The sequence below is a fragment of the Topomyia yanbarensis genome, chromosome 1 (genome assembly GCF_030247195.1).
Source record: "Topomyia yanbarensis strain Yona2022 chromosome 1, ASM3024719v1, whole genome shotgun sequence".
NCBI lineage: Eukaryota > Metazoa > Arthropoda > Insecta > Diptera > Culicidae > Topomyia > Topomyia yanbarensis.
Genome location: NC_080670.1, coordinates 195,890,151 through 195,912,480, shown reverse-complemented (window position 1 = coordinate 195,912,480; position 22,330 = coordinate 195,890,151). Strand labels below are relative to the sequence as shown.

Below are 22,330 nucleotides of genomic sequence, written 5' to 3'. Positions count from 1 at the left end.
CAAAGATCCTTTTTCGCAGCTAGTAAATATTAGTTTCGTGACCAATTGCGCATTTATGGGGTCATTCATATCTCTCTGTTTGTTGTGACACGACCATGTCGTCATGGTTGCGTCAATACTGTCTTGTTTCTAGCGATGAGATGTTCTTCTTTGCTTCTTGAAGTTACTGGTCACGAGTGTGAAGGTCTTTTGCAGCTACTTTTTTCTCGCTGATGGTGCTGGATGTAGATCGTGAGATACTGGGTGCAGAATTTGCAGTTGCTATTATGACCTGAACAGTAGCCACAAATTTAGCTAGCCTTTGTCGTACAGGTATTAAATTTAATCTCCGCTTTTTTGCGGTTCACGGAGGTTTCCGTGAATACATTTACAACCAAATAAATATGAATAGCCAACAAAAAATTGAAGTATCACAACCCGCTATAACAGCAATCTAAGAGTGGATAAAAACATTGATAGTTAAATTTCTGTACCATGATCTCGTTCAAACTTAATTACCGGTCTGATTCTTGTTTTTGTGAACCAGTTGAGGATACAATATCATCGTTTTAGTTCATGTGCTCGTGAATTAGTTCACGTTTCCGTTCTATGATCTAGCTCAGCGATCATGATTGCTCTGATCTTAGTCAAGAATGTAGAGACAACCTGAGCAGCCGGAGCAAAACCAAAGACTTGATTGAAAACGATACAAATTTTGCGTCGTTGGCGATTTTCACGTGATATTGATTTTTATTGGACGACGATATCGTGATTATTCATACAAATAAGAATGGAGTTTTTTACGATCATTTGCTTCAATAAGAATACGCAGTTCTGTGAAATCCGAGGAGAGATATCTTACCAAACAATTCACTCTAATTGAGCCGAAGATCACTCCAATGTGGAAATCTATTGTGTCACTATGATTTCGTCATCATGTCACGTCGCGTCATATTCGCAATCGACAGTAATAAGTGCAACAGTTCCCTCTATCTCTCTCTCTCCCTCACACACTCTTGCACAATTGTTGTAGCAAAATAATCAAGTCACTAGGCAACCAGCGAAGGGAATGGAAATTAATTGCCACGTAACCGACAAAGACAGAGAGTTCGGCACGCATCGTTGCGATTCGTTTGTTTGGTACAGAGTCTATTTTGACCCGGTTAGAGAAGGTGCCGCGTTAATTACTTGGTCTATGAAATGCGTATGAATTGGCATCAACATCATGTAGTTCGTTTCTAAGAAGCAATGAGATAACGAAATTGGCCAAAATTTTGAATTCCCGAGAAAATTCATATGGGCTCAAACACAGCCTCTTCAAAATACTTTATATATGGTCCGTCTCAAATTTCATAACCATTAAAATACCATAGAATGGTCTCATTAATCCATATATAAAGCAAAGTATGGTTTTTATATGAGATTCTGCCGGACCATGACGGTGGAGTTTTCATGGGTTGATCCCAATTTCAAACACTATTAAAACCATGCAGTTGAGGTGGATTTGGACCATTGGTATGAGGGTTTCAGTGGGCTTTTCGTTTACTCGGGATACTCGTGTTAGAGTGCAACGAATACCCGAATCGAGTGACACAATCATCACAGACCAACGGTTTTAAATGGGTAGAGAAAAATAAGCTCATTACCCTGTATACTTTTTAATGTCTTTTGATTTGACTATGACGGTTTCTGCGGTGCCGCGACGTGACTTGACTCAACACGAGCTCATGCGAAACAACAACAACAACAACCAAAACAACAACTGTAGGTTATGGATGATAGCAGTACGACCTTATAATCAATGTTACACACTCGGGGCATGATGCAGCTAATAATAACAATAGTAATGACACAGTGTGTAATCAAATGAGCACTATTCATCCGAAACCTCAGCTGGTTCCGAAGGGAAAGGAAAGAGGGGTGCTTGGGTGTGCTGTAACCGCATTTTGGCGGCACCAACAGCTGTTTGGAAGATTGCGGTAAGATATGTACTGTAGCGAATTGTCGCGATTGTCCTCGAAACACCACCGTTAAAAAGGGGTTTCGAAACTGTATCTAAACTGTTTGTCGGTGGATTGTAACATCAGCTAGGTGTCGCTGTAGGTAAAGAGGGCAGGGAGAAAAAACTGGCGTCTTCACTGTTTTGATATTTCAGTACTTCTTTGCGCAATTACTGTGTAATTTGTCTTTAAGATATAACAGTTCGTGTACGTGTGGTGCTATTTGTGACACCACGTCAATGCCTTTTTGCTCCATAGAATTCGTGGAATTCGTAGAATTCAGGGAATTTGGAAGAATTTGGAAGAAAGCGGAGAAATTTGTAAAATTCAGGAGAGTTTGTAGGATTTGGAGAATTCGGGGGAGTAGAAATTGAGGAATCGTAAAACTCGGGTGGAGATTCGCTTTCGAAGGAATTCGGGGAAATTTGTAGAATTCACGGAATTCGTAAAATTCTGGGCAAATTTGTACAGTTCGGAGAACTTTGGAGAGACCGGAGAATTCGTAGAGCTCTAGGGAATTCGAATAATTTGTAGAAATTGAGAAAAGTAAAACATAAATTAAGAGCTCGTAGATAGCCACAAAAAGTTGAAAGAGATGGAAGTTCCAAGGGGGGAAATGGTTGAAAGGTTGAAAGGACAAATGGTCGAAACTGATAAAATGTCAAAAAGATCAGAATTTCGAATGTAACAAAAGATTGAAAAGGCAAAGGCAATGGTCATAATTATCTCAGAATCCAATTTCTGAACTGCTAGTTGCCTGATAATTGCAAAAAGTATCAGTAACGAATTTGGTATATATTCATTACAAACTTGAATGAGGGCCAAGATAAGCCATTTAACATCTTCGATATATGCGGGATTTAACTAAATACCACTTGACCGTGTACGAAGAAATATCTTGTCTATGTACCCGCCTGGGAAGTAGAGATTGATGGTGTAGGGGCCTTAATTGCGAAGTATGGGGAACCCTTTGCTTCGGCCAGTGAAAAATCTGGTTCGCCATCCTATAAATTCCTCAATTTTCTTCGCTAAGCTTCCTCGTAAAGGCCTGAGAGTGTCCTTTGAAGGGCGCTGTTATAAAACCGAAGTAAGTAGTTCCTGGTCTCGGTAATCTTAAAAACTCGCAAAAATTTCTACATGGTACATCGAAAACCCTTAAGTATCCCTATGTTTCAGTCCCTACAGTTTCCCCCCAGGGTTTACACAATGCATTTGCACTACGATTAAAGGTCAGACGAAACGAGTACCCGACGCGAACAACCGTGAACAGTCTGTTGCTACTTTGTGGTGTGCAGATTGATGAAAGCTGAAAAACGTGATTATTGGCACCGGTCCGTCAACGGATTAACGGACAGATCATCAGAGAAACACTGTTTCGTCTGGTGGCTAGGGCCTACGTTGTGTATTCGATTCATCCTGTGATTGGAATACACGAAACGTTCGTCATATGATGACAGCTATGCATCGCTTTTATGCTAATTCTTATGACATTAGTGTTGAGTGCAGTCATAAAAAAGGCTGTGCTGCCAACATTCTCCCCACAAAATTGATGGTTTTATAATTACCTATTAACGACCATGCCCACATCGTTACAGTTACGGGAGGCTCTCTCTATTTGATGGAGCATGAAAAGCACTATGTATTTCTTGGGGAAAACATGGAAGTTTTCGAGTACTTTACCTGAAAAATCATAGCAGATTACCTTAGTTTGAATTTTTTCGCAGTGCTCCATTCCGGGTCATGAGAAGGCGGACACTTGGATTAGAATGATAATGAGAAGTGGACATTTAGGCATTAGAAGGTGATATTTATTAAAAATCGCGTAGCTTCAACGAGTTTTTAAATATTTCTTCTTAGAGGACACTCGAAATTTGGCAAATTTCGTGGAGCGATGGAAGTTTAGGAATCCCAAAGGTATTATAAAACCTTAGTCCAAGAGAATGGATGAGGCTCATGACTGCATTCGGGTGATATCTCGGGTCATGTACAATCATTGTACGTAGAAGGCCCATCTCCGGCGTATTGAGATAGTGGAGAGCGGTCTCTGCACTTGTGGTGGCGGTTATCGCGATATTAAACATGTTGTCTGGTCGTGCGCTAAGTGTTCTAGTACCAGATCTCCGTTAAACGAGTCCCTTCGGCCTTGTTTCAGTCTATACCAAATTCGTTACTGATACTTTTTGCATGTATCAGGCAATTATCAGTTGGGAAATTGGATTCTGAGATGATTATGACTTTCATTAGTTCAGTTTTCGATTAAAAAAAATACACTGAAAAAAAAAATCAGTTTGGGCAAGGAAAAGTTTTCTTCAAATATTTTTTTCCTTAAAAGTGCCCAACTTAAATTTTTGACGGTAGGTAGGGAACGTAATTACCTATCATGGAACAAAATTTCATCCATATCAGCGATGGTTTTTCTTTTGTAAAACGACTTTAAATTTTTAAAATCGCAGTTGCTATTCTCTTTTCGGATGAGTCTTATTTTGACAGAGCTTCATAAGGCACCTCATTTGTTTTACCTGGAGGGTCCAGGTATACAATCTTTTTTTCCAAACTGCCAAGCAAGGGCCTGCAGTCAAAGCCTAAAAAAATCTGGTTCAAAACCGAAGTCAAACCTTTCCGGTTTTAGAAATGTACAATTCCAACACAACGCATTTATTAGAAATAATAAAATTTCGACACGAAGGTTTAATTTCCTCTTCTATTGCTTCGACAGAAAAGCTGTCGCCGAACGAAGAATATGAATTTCTCGATGGTTTGATTATTGAGGAACCAGAGCCAGCTCAAGCGAAACGAAATCCTAACATGAAAATGTGTAAGCGACCTGGGACAAAGAATGCTTCGATACGCATAAAGTGAAAAAAAAATTGCTTGCAAGAAATTTTTCAAACAAAAATGGGGCACGTGTGCGAATTTCGAAAAAAAAAAACGATTTTGTAAAGCAACACTATCAAATTACGTAGTACCAAAAAAGTCTAGTAATTGGAACATGCGCTCCTGTCGCGACAAAAAAAAATGCTCCGAGTTCCGAAAGAATTAAACTTCACGTGGTGAAAAATTAAACTGACCTTGCAAAAAGACACTTGTTGAATTTATTCGACAGGTTTCTTGAGCAGAATACTGTCCCGCGTGACTAGAGACAAGCGAGAGTTATCGCTATTCCAAAACCGGGAAAACTAGCCTCCGATCATAACTCGTATCGTCCGATTGAAATGCTATCCTGTATCAGAAAATTGTTGTTGGAGAAAATTATCCTACGACGTTTCAATAATTGCATTTAAGGGTATCAGATATCCAGTTTGGTTTGTCGTAGCGAACGTTTCGACTCGCGGTTTGTGCCTTCTCCAGGGCTTTTCATTGAGTAAAAAAAATATTGGGAGGTATAAAAAGTTGCACAAATTACTTCGGTGTACGGGCGGGTATTTTTCGCTCTCAATTCTCTAATGTATTATCGAATGTTAGAATAGCTACTTTTTAAATTTTTTTTTTGGTGTCTGTGTGGCGGATAACCATATGAACAGTGAGAGTGATATGTCACACTTCTTATGGGGAGATTTTCGAATTTGGCGTCGATTGTTTGTAAGAATTTCAGAGAAAACCGGTGTTCCCTTCAAGATTTTGGATAACACAGTCGTCGTAGTTGCTGCCATCTGTTGGAATCTCTCATTTGGTTTATTGACTAGTGCATGATGTGCGTACCTGCGGACTTCCAGCTAAATTGCTGTCATACCTACGTATCTGTGATCACAATTTGGACATATATAGATACTATACGTAACACCACAACTTGGTTTTCAGATTTTGGGTGTTGATGTTGTGGCCTATCTGAGTTTATAGATTCTACGAATTCGAATTTTCTATGAAATATGTAATTGTACGATTTCAATGATTCTTTTTTATTTCAATTGATTCTATGAATCGAATTTGAAATCTGCTAAATCGCATGGCTGACAAAGCTGTATACTGGTGTAACTTTAGATCCCACTAATTGAACATTCAGCTCTAATACAGTACTAACGTCCTGTAGTGCCAGTTTGGGTACGAATAACCTAGTCAAAATCGAGTAACAAGCCCCCGCTGGAACCTTTGCTCGTATGCTGACAGGGAAATTAAAAACTCGAAGAGCGTGAACGGCTCGAAACAACGTCAGTTTCGGAACCAACGAGAAAAAGAAAATGGTGATTTTCTAAGCCTTTGTTCGATTAAAACATTGAAATCTACCAACAAAATCTATTATCCAAACAAGCGGGAGCGATACTTTTGAATGTTTTGTTTATTTTTATGACGTTTGACCTACCCATGTGAATTCAATTTGTCGCGAAATACTCAACATAATTTTACTAATAATAACCTGTCATCATAAAATGAAATTTGATTTCTGGGTGCAGTCGCGGGGTGTCGGTTTTACTCATAATTCCCTTACAAAAGATCGAAAGGATAAAATAACGAAAAAGACAAAACATAGAAAGTGGCAAACGTGAACGAGACAAAAGATTAAAAGGAACGATAGAGTAAATGGATTTATAGAATTGTATGAATTATTAAAATTCGTAGAATTCATGAAATTCATTGCATATGTAGCAATCGTAAAGTCTATGGAATTTCATAAAATGTGTGGAATTTATCGTTGATGTCGTGGGAATGCGGGGAATTTAGAGAAATTCGTAGAATCCAAAAAAAATAGAACTCGTAGAATTAAGGCTACGGAGGAATTTCTAACATTCGGGGGATTTTTTAAAAATTCGGAATTTGTAAAATTCTTGGAAATAGATAGAAATCGGGGAAATTCATGCGATTCTGCGGAATTTATAAAGCTCCGTGGAATTTGGTTTCAGGAGCACTTTTAGTACGGGGATTCGTAGAATTGGAGCGATTCTGTAGAAATAGCAAAGATTTTAAAATTCGAAGCAATTCGCCGAAAACCAGCAAAGTCGTAAAATTCTGAGAAAGTTCACATACTTCGTAGAATTTTGGGTCAATTAACAGAATTAGTAGAATTCGAGGTAATAAGTGGAGTCTGGGGAATTCGTAGAAATCGAGGGTATTTTTAGAATTTGGAGGAATTTGTAGTAATTCGAGAAATCGTAAAATAGGCGGAATTTTCTAGCGCTTGGGGGAACCCTCAATTTTTCGGGAAATTCGTCGACCTCGAGGAATTTGTCGGATCCGCGGAATTCGTAGAGCTCTGGGAAGTTCACAGAATTTAGTAGAATGAGTAGAATTTGTGAGTATTCGTAGATCTCGAGGGAATTTGTATAAGTCGTAAAATTCGGGGGAATTCGTAGAACTCGGGAAAATTAATTGATTTCGGAGAATACGGGAGAGTTCGTTGGATTTTTTAGGATTCGCGGGAGTTTGTAAAGTCTTGAAGAATCCGTAGAATTAAGGGATTTTTTTAGAATTTAGAGAAACTTCGAGTAAATTCGTAGAATTCACGGAAATCCTAGAATTGGGGGTATTCGTTGAACTCGGCTGAGTTTGCAGAATTCGGGAGAATTTGAGAAAATTGGGGAATTTCGGCAAAAGCAGCATTCCCAGAGTTCGGAGGACTACGTAGAATTCGGGAAAATCCGTAGAATTTGGGGAAACTTATAGATTCCCGGAGCATTTCGAAGAAATCGATAAAATTCGTCGAATTTGGAAGACAACTCGTAGAATTCCTAAGGAAATCGTAGAATGCAGCCAAGTTCGAAGAGTTTGAGGAAATTCGTAGAATTTGGGTACATGCAGAATTCGTTGAATTTCGTAAATATCCTGGAATTCGGTGACTTTTGCAGATTCCGGGAAAATTAGAAGAATCTGGAATTCGTCGAACGTGATCGATTTTGCCGAATTCGGGAGGATTCGCTGGGAGAAATTTGGGAGATTCGGTAGGCTTTAGGGCGATTCATAGAATTCAGCGAAAGTAGCAGATCTCGAGAAATTCGTAGACTCCTGAAGAATTCGTGGAATTCGTAAGAATTTGTGGTAGAAAACTCGCAAAGGCAAAAATTCGCAAATGAAGGACGAATATGATAACGTCAAAAAGATCGAAATGAACGAAAAGACAAAGGGTCGAACGGGACGTAAAATCGAAGGGGACAAAACATCGAAATGGATGCAGAATTGCTAGAGATAAATCGAAAAAGGCAACACGTCGAAAGGGAATAGGACAGAAGGTCGAAAGGACAAATTATCTAATGGAACAAAGGATAAAATATCGAAAAAAGGCATGGGTCGAAGGGGCCAAACGGTCGAAAGGACAAAAGACCGACAATATAAAATATCGATAGAGACAAAGACAAGTCGAATGTCATTATTGGAATTATTCATACTATTTGCTAGCTTCAATATGGTGTCATTTTAGGCAATATTTTTAGAACGATTTATTCTCCTTCCATTTTCGTCAAGATACACAACAATGGAGGGAAATCGCATTCTATTGAGAATCAAAATAGACGGTGTCCGCTCATTTTACCGAAAGGTATGTGGCCGAATGCTGCTGGGACTAATGCAATTTGGCCGATTGACATATGGCCAAATGCCGTTATGCCGAATATCGTTTGACCGAAAACCGAATGAGTCATTAAGCGGACTACTTTTGGCCTGAGAGTTATTTAATTGAATGCAATACTTAGACGAATGCCCATTCCGTTTGACTGCCTAACCGTAGTAAAGAGATAAATAGACACGACCTGATTAGTAGCGGATGTGATTTATTTGTTTTAAATTAAATATTGTTGATTTTTTCTAGTATTTGCAATATTTGTAGCTATTAGTCTAAACATTATGTGAATTGGAATTTTTTTGTGGTATCCAACGGAAAAAATAGATTTTATCTATTTTTTCCGTTGGATACCACAATAACGAGTTAAACGAATGCAATTGTGAAAAGGGTCCAATGTCGGCGGGGCATTTTTTCACAAAATTGCTTTCGTTTCGCTCACCATTTTGGTCTGTTTTCCCCGTTGGATACCAACAAAAAAGTTTTAAAAACATATTGGCATGAATCAAATGATTATGTGGATATATTCCTTCTTTTAAACATGAGCTGTTCTTTCCATACATTTTTTTAATATATGTCTACAGTAAAATGAACAATATTTGCATAAAGCTCGATAACGTCGTCAGTTTTGTGAGAAAGAAAGAGAGAGATATTGAGAGAGAGAAAGAAAGAAGTATTGATAGACGACATGTATTTATTTCGGGTTTTTAGGAATAATATTTCAAAGAATTTTTTTTTTTCATTTTAGTTAAAGATATTCTTCATTCTTTATCGATAAACTTTTTTTTGTTAACGACTGTTGGGACTACGGACACGCAAAAAGAAAATCCCAATACAATCGCTGATATTTCTTGTTGCTTTAGAGGCTATGAAGCATGGAAATTGAAACAAGTGGAATATCGAATTCTCATATGACAGAATTATGAGCTCAATCAAAATCTTCGGGCATAATCCAGAACACACATATCCACGATGTACTATTCAGTGACTTGTAATTAAAACAAAGTTTACACTTCGTATAAATAATTTTGAAGGTCAATAAAAGTCTACTCTTAGCTAGAGAGGTCCGGTTTCTTTGATTATTTATTGTTCACCCCTCAACAAAGTTCAAACAAAAAAAACGAAAATAATGGTTAAGTTTAATGGTCTCAAAACACCACTCTCGATTTGAAAATTTAAAAAAAAAACACTTTTATTGCGACCTTTGCCATGAAAACGTGATCAACACGATCGCGTTCAAATTTACAACCGTTTTTACGACCCTCCCCTCCCGAATTGTTTGATTAATTCCAATTCGAGAAAGCAACACAACCAGCAGCAACCTACTAACACACCACAAACTCGCCCACTTTTTTCCGAAACCGGCAATAAATCCTTACTCATTTTCAGTTCTAACCTAAGTACGAACCCGGACCCACCCAACCGACCGACCGGCTGCTCTCCGTCATTGGAAGTGAACTTCTTATCATCCGATGGGCATCGACAACCATAATGTTGCTGATGTTTTGAAAATAGCTCTCAACCAGACGAAACGAGACACGAACGACACAGTCAACCGCACAGTTTTATTTAGTCCCGTCGTCGGGTTGAGTTGGGTAAAGAGTGGAGGGAGTCAACGAGACTGATGTTTAATGTTGTGGTGATCTTGAAAATGTGCAGGGAAAACAGTCGTTTTGTTTGAAAACTGTAAAAGTAGTGGCGGTCCCGAGTAAAATCTGCCAGTCAAAATTAATGAAACAATTTTGTATTATTTTATTGTTGTTAGCAGAAGTTCGAAACGGTTATGAAAATTTTTCCCAGAAAAAATTGTACTGTTTACAGTTTTGAACTTTTTTAATCGGGTTTCACGACCTCGATTCTATATACCGAGATGCAGTTCGAACATGCCATGGCACACTATACGCCAGCTGCTCACAGAGGTCACTCTGGACGGCCGATTATTGAGTGACTTGTGAGTGAGAGATGCGGCCGAATGGTCCGGGCGGGGAGTAATGTGTGATAAAAATGACATAAATCATCAACAAAGAAGGCATTGAGAATTTTTATGGGAATTACTATTTGTAAACTCTCACAACCTTCCTGATGGGATCGGAGTGATTCGACAGTCTACAAAGCGAAAAGTGTGTTGTTATTGAAAACGAATCGTAAAATCCGTCCCATTTTTACGAGCCTTTAATTGTTTTATGATCCCGCGTGTAAGTAATTATTTAATTTCCACTTCGCCTCCGGTTGCCTTTGGAAGGGCACTGTTGTACACATATTCGTCCCCAAAGTAATAAGTCGTGCGGTTTTATGGGTTTACCCTTTTGTCGTTGACACTAATTAAATGTTTTATTTTTCTTCCTTTTTCAGGCTACCTTTTTCCGCGAACCTTCGCCGAGAAGACATCCGTATTTGGGATTACCAGCGCGCATTAAGATTTGCGGCCGCGACCGCGGCCTCCCCACTGCAAAGACGTGATAAGATTGAATTTTTAATATATGGCAAACTGGAAACGTTTCGGAACTGCATCACTGCGCCGCAATGCGCTGCAACGGGAAGCGGGCAGCCGTGAATCGGTAAAACCATAATCGGCAACTAAGTTGCACGAAAAAAAAAATTAAGTACAGTAGAACCACAATCGCGCCAGTCATCGTAAAATGTAGCCCTCACCTCGGGTCAGCCCGAGCTTGTCCGAGTCGTTTTTTTATTTATTACGCAACCATCAAGTTGAGCCGGCCGTGCCGTGAACACCAACTGGGACCGGAAGTGGATCAATCGAGAGTTGAATCGAGCAATGGCAGAAATAAGCCCAAGTGGAACACAGACGGGTGGAGGAGCTAATGCCACGCAAGGTCCTCCGGTGCCAGCCGTGCGAACTTCATCGCTTCAACCGGTTCCCCCGCCCCGAACTACGACGCAGGCAATAGTGCACCACTCGGCTCCTTCCCAGCAACAACATCAACAGCAACAACAACAGAACCATCACTTGCAACAATATGTTAGTCAACAGTCCCAACAACAGCAGCAACATCATCATCCTGGAGTACAGCATCCGCCACCGCCGCCACCATCGCAATCGTCGATCCCGCCGAACACTAATCAGGTATGTTTGAACAAGCGAAACCAATTTCAGCAATTTACCAACATCCTTGTTTTTTTGCCCGACATTCGTACCGAAATTCGATTCAAACGCGTGTTCTCGCTGTTCGATGTTCGGTCACACACACACACACACACACAAACTACACACGAACGATAAACTCGGACCATCTCCTGCCAAACCGAAAACATGAAGATTAATGGTTCAGGGTTTCCCCGTTCGGGGTGATTGTGGTGGGACTAAATTCGTTGGTGATCTCATTGGTTTGCCGATTTTTTATTTCCCACCTGGCGATCCGCACGGCCCGCAACCGCGACCGGTTGTGTCCCGAACACGTCGGAAGTGTGCTGTATCCGGCTAGAAGTCAGGTGGAGATGTTTTTGAAGTAGAATACTTCTAACGTTTCAATATGGGGTCCCGTTTCAAAAATTTCAGTTGAGAAATTTTCCCAGGTTTGAATTGCGAGTATCTTCCGTTCTACTGGACGAAATTGCAATATTTTTGCACTATCTGATCGGAAATTTGTGCACGTATTTCGTATTAAATTTCGTAATTAGTGCGACTACTATAAATAAACCAAAACTAGGATTTTTAAAAAATCCTTCGGAAACAGCGAGGAAAATGCGCAATTTGCCAGCATATCCCACGCAGAGCCGTCAAAAAGGGGCATGTAAGCGTTTCATTACATACGGGAATATTATATATACAGGTCACGCGAGCTTGTTTTGTATCAGTAGGTGCTCGCTTACCACACGAGCAACATGTTCGTCCGGACGGTACAATGAGCGGTATCATGTTTGCGTTCCCGTATCAAGCGTCATCGCAAGGTTCTTCGTGATAAAATCCAGGGAATCACAAAATCCGCCATTCGGCGTCTGGCTTGTCGTGGTGGTGTAAAATGCATCTCCGATTTAATCTACGAATGCTGATGGTGTGCAGGAAAATGTCATCCGAGATGCCGTGACCTACACTGAACACGCCAAGCGCAAAACCGCAATGAATGTCGTCTATACTCTGAAGCGGCAGGGACGCACTTTGTATGGATTTGGAAGTTGAAAAGGTAGAACTCACTTGTATCATTATAAAAAAGGCCCTTTTCAGGGCCACCAAAATCATTTCAAAGAATAAGTTTGCATTTTCTGTTTCATGGACTGTTTCTCCTTGGAGAGCTATTTGGGTTAAACCCTAAATTATGATTTATTTCAGTACGCAAATTGCAAATATGGTCAGAAACAAACTGGAGTGAAGTGGAAAACATTTTTACTAGGCGCATTCAAAAAAGGTTTCAATTCTCAAACATTTTGCCAAGGTGCCGTATTACATTACTCTCTTTACCCTGAGTGTTCGATAATCTCCGTAGTGGAAACACAATTTCAATTTTGTTCTTTATCAAAAATATGTGGTCGACCAACCAAGGGGTGGAGCTACGACGAGCACATATTGAGGACAACACAAAAAGGACGAGCTTACATTGTGCTGTAGTCAGGTATAAAAACTCAGCATGCTGTTGCTCACGCTCAGTTCGTTTCCAGCATCAGCATGCAGCAGTTCGTTTGCAGCATCTCCCGCAAAATTCAAACCGCCGTCCGTTTGCTGCTGTCAGAAGAGTTGGCCAAGCATGCCGTCTTCGATGGCACCAAAACTGTTACCATATACACCAGCACCAAGTAAATTTCGAACACTGCCCAATGAAAAGGCCCTTTTCAGGGCCATCAATTTATCGACAAAGAATGAAATTGAAGTTTTGTTATTACAAGCATCAGCTTGTCAAGAGCGTTGGATAGTAAGTGAGCCACTTGTGAACAATACCGTCGCTTTCACGAGAATGGCACAAAATCGAAAGTTATTTGTGATTTACAGACAGTTTAGTGTAATGATTCAATTTACAAAAATCGAACGTTTTCTAAATCTTCTGTTGTTTTGAATGAAAACCTTCGATTTTTGCGCTGATTGGAAATAGTTGACTAATTCTGTAGAATGTACAATTACTGAAAATAACAGATTTTGTGAAAGCAGTGGTTGGTCCATACAATTCGATTCCAAGCGAGCCAGACTAGTTTTCGTTGGAAGGTCCACCTCTGACAATAGAAGTAAACTATTTTATTTTGAATTCAACTACAACTTCCTTGAAAACAGCACAGCTCAAAAAACTTTTGGGAAAAACGAGCAAACCTAAATTTTCCACTATAATGGAAACTGCCTGTGCCCAGCCGCACAGCATCATCAAGATTGATAGTAATTCAAGCCGGGAGGAAAGAGGTTGTAAGGCAATGGAAAACGAAAATTTCATTTATATCTTACTGGAATATAATTGGCTGGTCCTGAAAAGAACTTGTTGGTTTGTGGTTTATTTTGGATCACAATTTAGGCCTGCTCGATTGCTGATAGCTGTGAATATCTCGCAGGGCGACAGTTTCTGTTCAGTAGTGATGAGGCTTCCTAACGCCAACCGTGACTGGGGCACTTTTACACGGCCTTCGTTGCTTACTGCTTGCGGGAAGGCTTTCCTCCGGTGGACTTACGAGCGGTATGTTTGGTACGGGCCATTTATCAACAAAGAATCGAATTGAAATTTTGTTATTACAAGCATCCGAAAGTAGCTTGCCAAGAGCGTTCGATGGCAAGTGAGCTACTTGTGAACAATATCGTAGATTTCACGTAGAATGAAACAAAATTAAAAGTTATCATTTGTGTGTTTGTTTACAGTTTCGTGTTTACTAGGCGCATTCAAAAAAAGGTTTCAATTCTCAAACATTTTACCAAGGTGCCGTATTAGATTACTCTTTTTACCCTGAGTGTTCGATAACCTCCGTATTGGAAACACAATTTTAAATTTGTTCTTTATCAAAAATATGTGGTCGAGCAACAAAGGGGTGGAGCTACGAAGAACACATATTGAGGACAACACAAAAAAGGACGAGCTTACATTGTGCTGTAGTCAGGTATAAAAGCTCAGCATGCTGTTGTTCACGATCAGTTCGTTTGCAGCATCAGCATGCAGCAGTTCGTTTGCAGCATTTCCCGCAAAATTCAAACCGCCGTCCGTTTGCTGCTGTCAGAAGAGTTGGCCAAGCATGCCGTCTCAGATGGCACCAAAACTGTTACCATATACACCAGCTTCAAGTAAATTCCGAACACTGTCCAAACAACAGGCCCTTTTCAGGGCCATCAATGTATCGACAAAGAATCGAATTGAAATTTTATTACAAGCATCAGAAAGTGGCTTGTCAAGAGCGTTGGATGGTAAGTGAGCCACTTGTGAACAATATCGTCGCTTTCAAGTAGAATGGCACAAAATAAAAAAGTTATTTGTGTGATTTGTTGACAGGTTAGTGTAATGATTCAATTTACAAAAATGTAGAATGTTCAATTACTGAAAATAACAGATTTTGTGAAAGCAGTGGTTGGTCCATACAATTCGATTCCAAGCGAGCCAAACTAGTTTTCGTTGGAAGGTCCATCTCTGACAATAGAAATAAACTATTTTATTTTGAATTCAACTACAACTTCCTTCAAAACAGCACAGCTAAAAAACTTTTGGGAAAAACGCGCAAACCTAAATTTTCCACTATAATAAAAACTAGTGCCCCCGCCGCACAGCATCATCAAGATTGATAGTTATTCAAGCCGGGTGGAAAGGGGGAGGGAGGTTGTAAGGCAATGGAAAATTTCATTTATAATAATAATACTTTATAATTGGCTGGTCCTGCAAACAACTCGTTGGTTTGTGGTTTATTTTGGGTCACAATTTAGGCCCGCTCGATTTCTGATAGCTGTGAATTTTTCGCAGGGCGACTGTTTCTGTTCGGTAGCGATGAGGCTCTTAACGCCAACCGTGACTGGTGCACTTTTACACGGCCTTCGTTGCCAACCAGCCCCCTGTCAAGGACGACGTCTCTGTACAGCCAGCATCACTGCCATGAAAGGCAAAACATTGATTTTGAACCGAATGATTAGAAGCTGTATTTAGTTACAAAATGTCGATTAAATTAAATTATTAAATCATCCCACAAGATGCAAAACGTCGTGTGGAATGCTTGAATATCGAGCATAGTGCCGAACATAATTCTTTGTTTGGGGCTTTATAGCTATACCGCCCCATATATGTCGGTCGCTGTCAAACTCCATATGATGGTATAGGGTTGCCAGGGGGCTGTTGCCAACTGCTTGCGGGGAGCCTTTCCTCCGGTGGACTTACGAGCGGTTTGTTTGGTACAGGCCATGTAGCGAAAAATGCTGATCTGCTACTTCTCTGATGCTGGTAGTAGGACGACGGTCAAACGCTCGTTTGCGTGCCTTCATTCATAAAAGTTCAACAATATTTTCAAAGAATGTTGCAAATTGTCAACTTGATAATTCCAAAAATACTCCAAATAAACTATGAATGTGTTAAAGTCGACAAAATCGCATAGAAATTGCTTATTCCAGAGCAGAATTTACCGGTCTAAAGTGTATTCTACTTCACTCCGGTTATGTCTCTGACATTACCCACCCATCTTTTTTTATTTCATTTGGACGCGGTGTTATTCGCACACATGTGTCTGCGGGGAATCGAGAGTGGAAAGGTTCTGCTTTCGAGCTCGGTACGGTCTCGCACCTGTTTGACATTGGGAATAACTTTCGCTTGGTTATGTTCGTTTCGTATGGCACATATGTGAGATGCCATTAGGAAGAAATTGCATCCATTTTAATAATGCTTTGCATCATCTTGATATTATGGTGGTCCTATTTCATATGATAATTTACTGTGTGGCCTCACTCTTCAACGCTATCTCCGAAACTGGGACTGGGAAACGGGAAACATCTTCCCTGACATTCAGGTATAGATTACAAATTCCTATTCCGATCTACAAATTCGGGATTCGTCCAGAGTTAGAAATTCAAGAGTTGGGATTCGGAGTTCGGAGTCGGAATACTTAGTTTGAATTCTGAATTCGAAGTCGGAAATCAAAGTTCGGAGCTCGAATTAGGAGCTCCAAATCGGATTTCGGTGTCGGAATACAGACTTCCGAATTGGAATCGGAATTAGGAGCCAAATTTTGGAGTTCGAATCCGGGATTCAGAGCCCAAAAACAGGAATTTTGACTTCGAAATCGGAATTTGGATCCGGAATTCGAAATCGGAAATCATTGTTCAAAAATTGAAATTTTGAACCGAAGTTCTAAATAAGAATTCGGAGTCGGAATTCGAAATTCCAAATTGGAATTCGAAGTTTGCGAGGTAAATTCGGAATTCTGAGCCGGATAAGAGTTCGAAAATTAAAATTCGTAGTTTGAAATCGGAGTTTGGCTTCAGAATACTGAGTTAGAAATCGGAGTCGAAGTTCGATATCGGAACCCTCTAAGAACGGTTGGTTTCAAAATCGTCCAATGATGGACGTTCGTTGGACCAATTTGGAGAACGTCCAAATAACCGTTCAACGAACGTTCATCATTCGAACCGTGTTGAACGATTTTGAAACAAATTTTTGGACGTCTCAGTGGGAATTCTCAGTTCGTAGTCGGAAATCGGAGCTCGAAATACGAATTCAAAATCGGAAATCGTCGTCCGAGTGCTATGTTCGAAATCGGATTCAAAATCGTAGCTTCGAATCGGAGTCCGAAGCCGGAATTTGGAAACGGGACTCGGAGTTTGGAATGGAAATTCGATGTAGAAAGTCGGTGTTCGAAATCGGACTTCGGTGCCGGAATTTGGAATTCTAAGTCGAAATAAATGATCGGATTTTGGAGCTCGGATGCGAAATCGGAGTTCTGAGCTAGAACCCAGGGATTGAAAATCCAAATTTGGAGTTCCTAATTGGAATTCGGAATTATAATATGAAGTTCGAGATCGGAGCTCAAAATCGAAATTCTGAGTCGGAGTTCGAAATCGGTATTCGAAGTTTGGAATCCGAATTCGGAGCCGAAATCGGGTTTTGAAGTTTGAAACCGGAGTCGGAATGCTGAATCAGAAGTCGTAGTTCGGCTTTTTAATTCGGACTCGGAGTTCGAAATCGAAATTCTAAATCGGTAGTCGGTATCGAAATTCGGGATCATAATTGTTCGAAGTAAGAAATATAAATTCGGAGCCAGAATATGGAGCAGGAATTCGAAGTTAAGAGTCGGGCTTAGATATTTGAATTTGGAATCGGAATTCTGAGTCGAAATTGAGAGTTCGAAAATCGAAGTCTGAGTTTAAAATCGGAATTCTGAGTTCGAAATCGGAATTCGAAGTCAGAATACGCAGTTCGAAAACCGTAATCGGATTTTGGAATCGGAGTTCGAAATCAAAATTTGGAGTTGGAATTGAGAGTTTCGAATCGGAACTCGGAGATCGAAATTGGAATTCGGAGTTGGAATTGGGTGTTTCGAATCGGAACTCGGAGTTCGAAATTTAAATTCGGAGTCGGAGCTCGAAATCGAAATTTTGAGTGGGAGTTCGAAATCGAAAATTAGAGTTCTTAATCGGAATTCGGTGTTCAAAATCGGAATTCGAAGCCGGAGTTCGAATTCGAAGTTGGGAATGGTACTTTGCAGTTTGAATTCAGAATCGGAATGCTGCGCCAGAATTTTGAGCTGGAAAATCCGAATTCGGGGTCGAAGATCGATATCGGAATTCGGAGTTCGAAGTTTGAAATTTGGAGTTGGAATTAGGAGTCGGAGCTCGAAATCGAAATCCGGAGATCGAAATCAAAATTTAAGTGCGGTGTTTTGGCCTTCGGCCTTCGAAGTGGAGATTCGAAACCGAAAATAGTTTTGGAAACCGGAATGCGGGTACGGAATTTAGAGTTTGAGTTCGGTGGAATTTGAAGTTCAAAATTGTAATTCGGAGTCGAAGCCCGAAATCGGAATTCGTACCCGGTATTTGGAGTTCGAAATCGTTGCTCGAAATCGGAATTCGTAATCTGAATGCTATGTTCGTAGTCATAGTTCGAATTCGGGGTCGAAGTTCCAATTCGGAGTTGAAGATCGAAGTCGGAATGCGGAGACTACATTCGGAGTTCAAAATCGGAATTCGAAGTCGGAGATCGAAATCGGAATTCGATGTTTGGAACTTGGAGTCGGAATTAAAAGTCGGAATTCAAGTTCGGAGTCAGAACTCGGATCTCAAAATCGGATTTCGGAGTTCAAAGTCAGAATTTAGAGTCGGAACTCGCAGTTCGAAATTGAATTTCGAAGTCGGAATCCGAAATCGGAGTTTGGATTCGGATTGCTGATTTCGAACTCCGAATTCCTAGCGCGAATTTCGGAGTTCGAAATCAGCATGTGGAATCGTAATTTGAAGTTGGATTTCGGTGTTCGAAATCGGAATTCGGAGCTCGAGAGCCGAATCCGTCGGAATTCGGAGCCTAATCTAAATTCGAAGTCGGAATTGTTCAGAGTTCAAAATCGAATGTTGGAATACGGAGTTACAATCGTAATGCGGAGCAAGAATTGGAATTCGTAGTTGGAAATCGGAATTCGAAATCTGAGTACAGAGTTCGAAAATCATAGTTCGAATTCGGAATTTGAAATCGGAGTTCGAATGCGGAATTAGGAGTTCAAAATTGGAATTTGAATGCCAAATGTGGAGCTCGAATCCGAAATTCGAAATCGAAGATCGCTCTAGAAATTCGGATTTCGAAATCGGAATGTGGACTTCGAAAGCGAAATGCGGAACCGGAATTTGGAAGACGAAATCGGACTTCGCAGTCCATGTTCGAAGATCGAAATCGGAATGCGGAGCCGAAATTGATAGTTTGAAATTTGAAGTCGGAGTAGGAATTTGGACTTCCAAATTAGAATTTCGCGTCGAACTTCAAAATCGGAATTCGAATTCGGAATAAGGATTTCGAAATTGAAATTCGGAGTCGGTGCTCGAAATCGGAATTCGAATTCGGAATCGAATTTCTCGCAGTACTAATTCGAGGTTCGACATCATAACTCGGAGTTCGAATTCGTAATTCAAATCCAGAATGGGGAATCGGAATTTGAAATCGGATTTCGGTGGTCAAAATAAGACTTCGGAATTCGAAAGCGGAATACGAAGCCAGAGTCGGAATTCGGAGATTGAATTTGGAGTCAGAATCGAAATTCGGAATTGAAATTCGGAGCTCAGAATAAAATTTCGGACTTCAAAATCGGAATTGGTTCGGAATTCGGAGTTCCAATCGTAATTCGGAGTTCAAAATCGGTATTCGAAGTCAGAATACGGTGCTCTATAATCGGAGCTCGAAATCAGAATTCGGAGCTCGGATTCGGAATTAGGAGTTCGGAGTCGGCATTCGAAGTTGTAAACTGGAATTCGGAATCGGAGTTCGAAATTGAAATTTAGAGTTCGAATTGGAAATTTGTAGTTCGAAATCAGAGCTGGAAGTCGGAACGCGGCATCGGAGTTCGAAATTGGAATTCGAAGACAGAATAAGGAATTCGAAGTTTGGAATTCGAATTCGTAGTAGAATTTCGGAAGTTCAGAATCGAAATTCGGAAGTGGAATTAAGAGTTCGGAATCAAAGCTGGCAGCCGGAATTCGATATTCAAAATCAGAATCGACATCGGAATTTGAGGACGGAGTCGGAATTCGGAGTTCCAAATTGGAATTTCGAGTAGGAATTGGAATTCGGAGTTCGAATTCGGAATTATGAGTTCTGAATTGAAATTCGGAGTCCAGGTTCAAAATCGGACTTTGCAGTTCAAATTCGAAATCAAAATTCGAATTTGGAATCGATATCTGCAGTCGGAATTCGGAGTTCGATTTTGTAGTTCGAAATCTGAAATTTCGAATCGGAATTCGAATTCGAATTCAGAGCTCAAAATCGGAAATTGGAGTTCAAATATGAAATCGAAATGCGAATATAAAAAGAAGTTTTCAGTCGGAATTCGGACTTCGAATTTGTAGTTCGAAATTTGAAGTCGGAATGTGGGATCGGAATTGTGACTGTGTTTGGAATCGGCATTCGGTAATTTCGTTTCTGAACTCCGGAATGCAGCTCCAAATTTCGACTCCGTTTTGGAATTAATATCACATACTGCGATCAAGATCTGGTGATGATGGTTCCGATATTTTGCACATCAGATATCCCTATCGTGCTATCGATAGTGTGGAGAGAGCATCGCCTTACTTCCACCTGTCTGACATCACAAACGTGTTGGATGTCTACGCTACGTATTTTGACGCTGGATTTTAACCCACTCTTCGTCCTGTGAATCAGCGTAATCAGTTTCGTCGGAATGCCATATTCAAGCAGTATCCCAAACAGCTCGCTTCGTTTCACTGAATCGTACGCTGCACTGAAATCCACAAGTAGATGATGCGTTCGCGAGTTAGATTCGTGATATCTTTCTATTTATCTATCTATATCTATATAAGTCAATGTATGTATGTGATTTATGGACTCCCAAACGGCTTAACCGATTGCCGTCAAAATTTATACACAGTAGGCATATGTTATGGAGCGTGTTTTGTGTGCAGCGATGGCGTTTCGGCACAAATTGTGTTTTACTCTATTTCGTTGAAAGTCGCAGCAACGAAATCGAAAACGGTGTTCGAAGTTGGAATTCGGAGCTCGAAATCGCAGTTCGAAGACAACATCCGAATTCGGAGTATGAATGCATTCAGTGTCGGAATTCGAAGTCGAAATTTGGAGCTCAAAAATTTGAAATTCGCGGTTCAAAATCGGAATTCAGAGCTCAAAATCGAGTTCGGAGTTGGAATTCGAAATCGATTTTCGGAGTTCGACATCGAAATTAGGAGTTTGAAATGGGAATTCGGAATCGGTGTTGCAGCTCAAAATCGGATTTCGTAGCTCGAAATCGGAATTCGCGGTCAGAGCTCAAAATCGGAGTTCGAAATCGGAGCCGGAATTCGAAATCGGAGCCGGAATTCGAAATCGGAATGCGGAGACGAAATTCGGAGTTCGAAAAGGGAGTTCGAATTTGGAATTCGCCGTTCGGAATTCGGAGTTCAAAATCGAAATTCGGACTTCGATATTCGAGTTCGACATCGGAATTCGGAGTCGAAATTCATAGTTTGAAATGGGAATTCGGAGAACGAACTTCAAAGCTCAAAATGGGACTCCGGAGTCGGAATTCGTAGTCGGAACTCGGGTTCGCAATTCGAAACCAGAATTCGGAGTATGAATTCAGAGTTTGGAATCGGAATTTGGAGGTCGAAGTCAGTGTTCAGAGTCGGAATTCGAAATCGAAGTTTTGAATCGAGTTCGACGTTCGGAATCGGAATTCGGAGTCAGAATATGGAACTCAAAAATCGGAATTCGCAGTTCTAAATCGAAATTCAGAGCTCAGAATCGAGTTCGGAGCTAGAATTCGAAATCGGTTTTCGGAGTTGGAGTTCGAAATTCGGAGTTCGAAATGGGAATTCGCGGTGAGTTCAAAATCGTAATTCGAAATCGTAGTTCGAAATCAGACCCGAATTCAGAGATCGGAATCGAGATTGGAGTCGGAGTTTGAAATCGAAATCCGGAGATCAAATTCGGAGTTCGAAATGGGAATTCGGATTTGAAATTCGCCGTTAGAAATGGGAAATCGAAGTTGAAATAGGAATTCGGTATCGGAGTTCGAGATCGGAATTCAGATTTCGGAATCGGGGTTCGGACATCGAAATCGGTATTCCGTCGATATTTTGCGAGTCAAAATTCGGAGTTCGAATTTGAAGTTCGAGTACGGAGTAGAAATTCGAAGCCTGAAATGGGAATTCGTAGTCGAAATCAGGAGTTTGAAATTGGAATCGGAATTCGAGATTCTGAGTCGGAATTCAGAGTTCGAAAATTCGGAGCCAGAAATCAAGATTCGTAGTCGGGCTCGGTGT

General features: G+C 40.5%; 1 protein-coding gene across 4 annotated transcripts in view; it reads left to right on the top strand.

Moving 5' to 3' along the window:
- LOC131686301 (uncharacterized) overlaps nt 1–22,330 on the top strand; it is a 398,471-nt gene that overhangs the window by 135,392 nt on the left and 240,749 nt on the right. For all 4 annotated transcript variants that reach the window (XM_058970542.1, XM_058970540.1, XM_058970539.1 and 1 more), the window contains exon 2: nt 10,816–11,548. In XM_058970542.1, coding sequence (XP_058826525.1) covers nt 11,240–11,548 — 309 coding nt within the window. In that variant the 5' untranslated portion in view covers nt 10,816–11,239. The remainder of the gene's footprint in view (nt 1–10,815; nt 11,549–22,330) is intronic.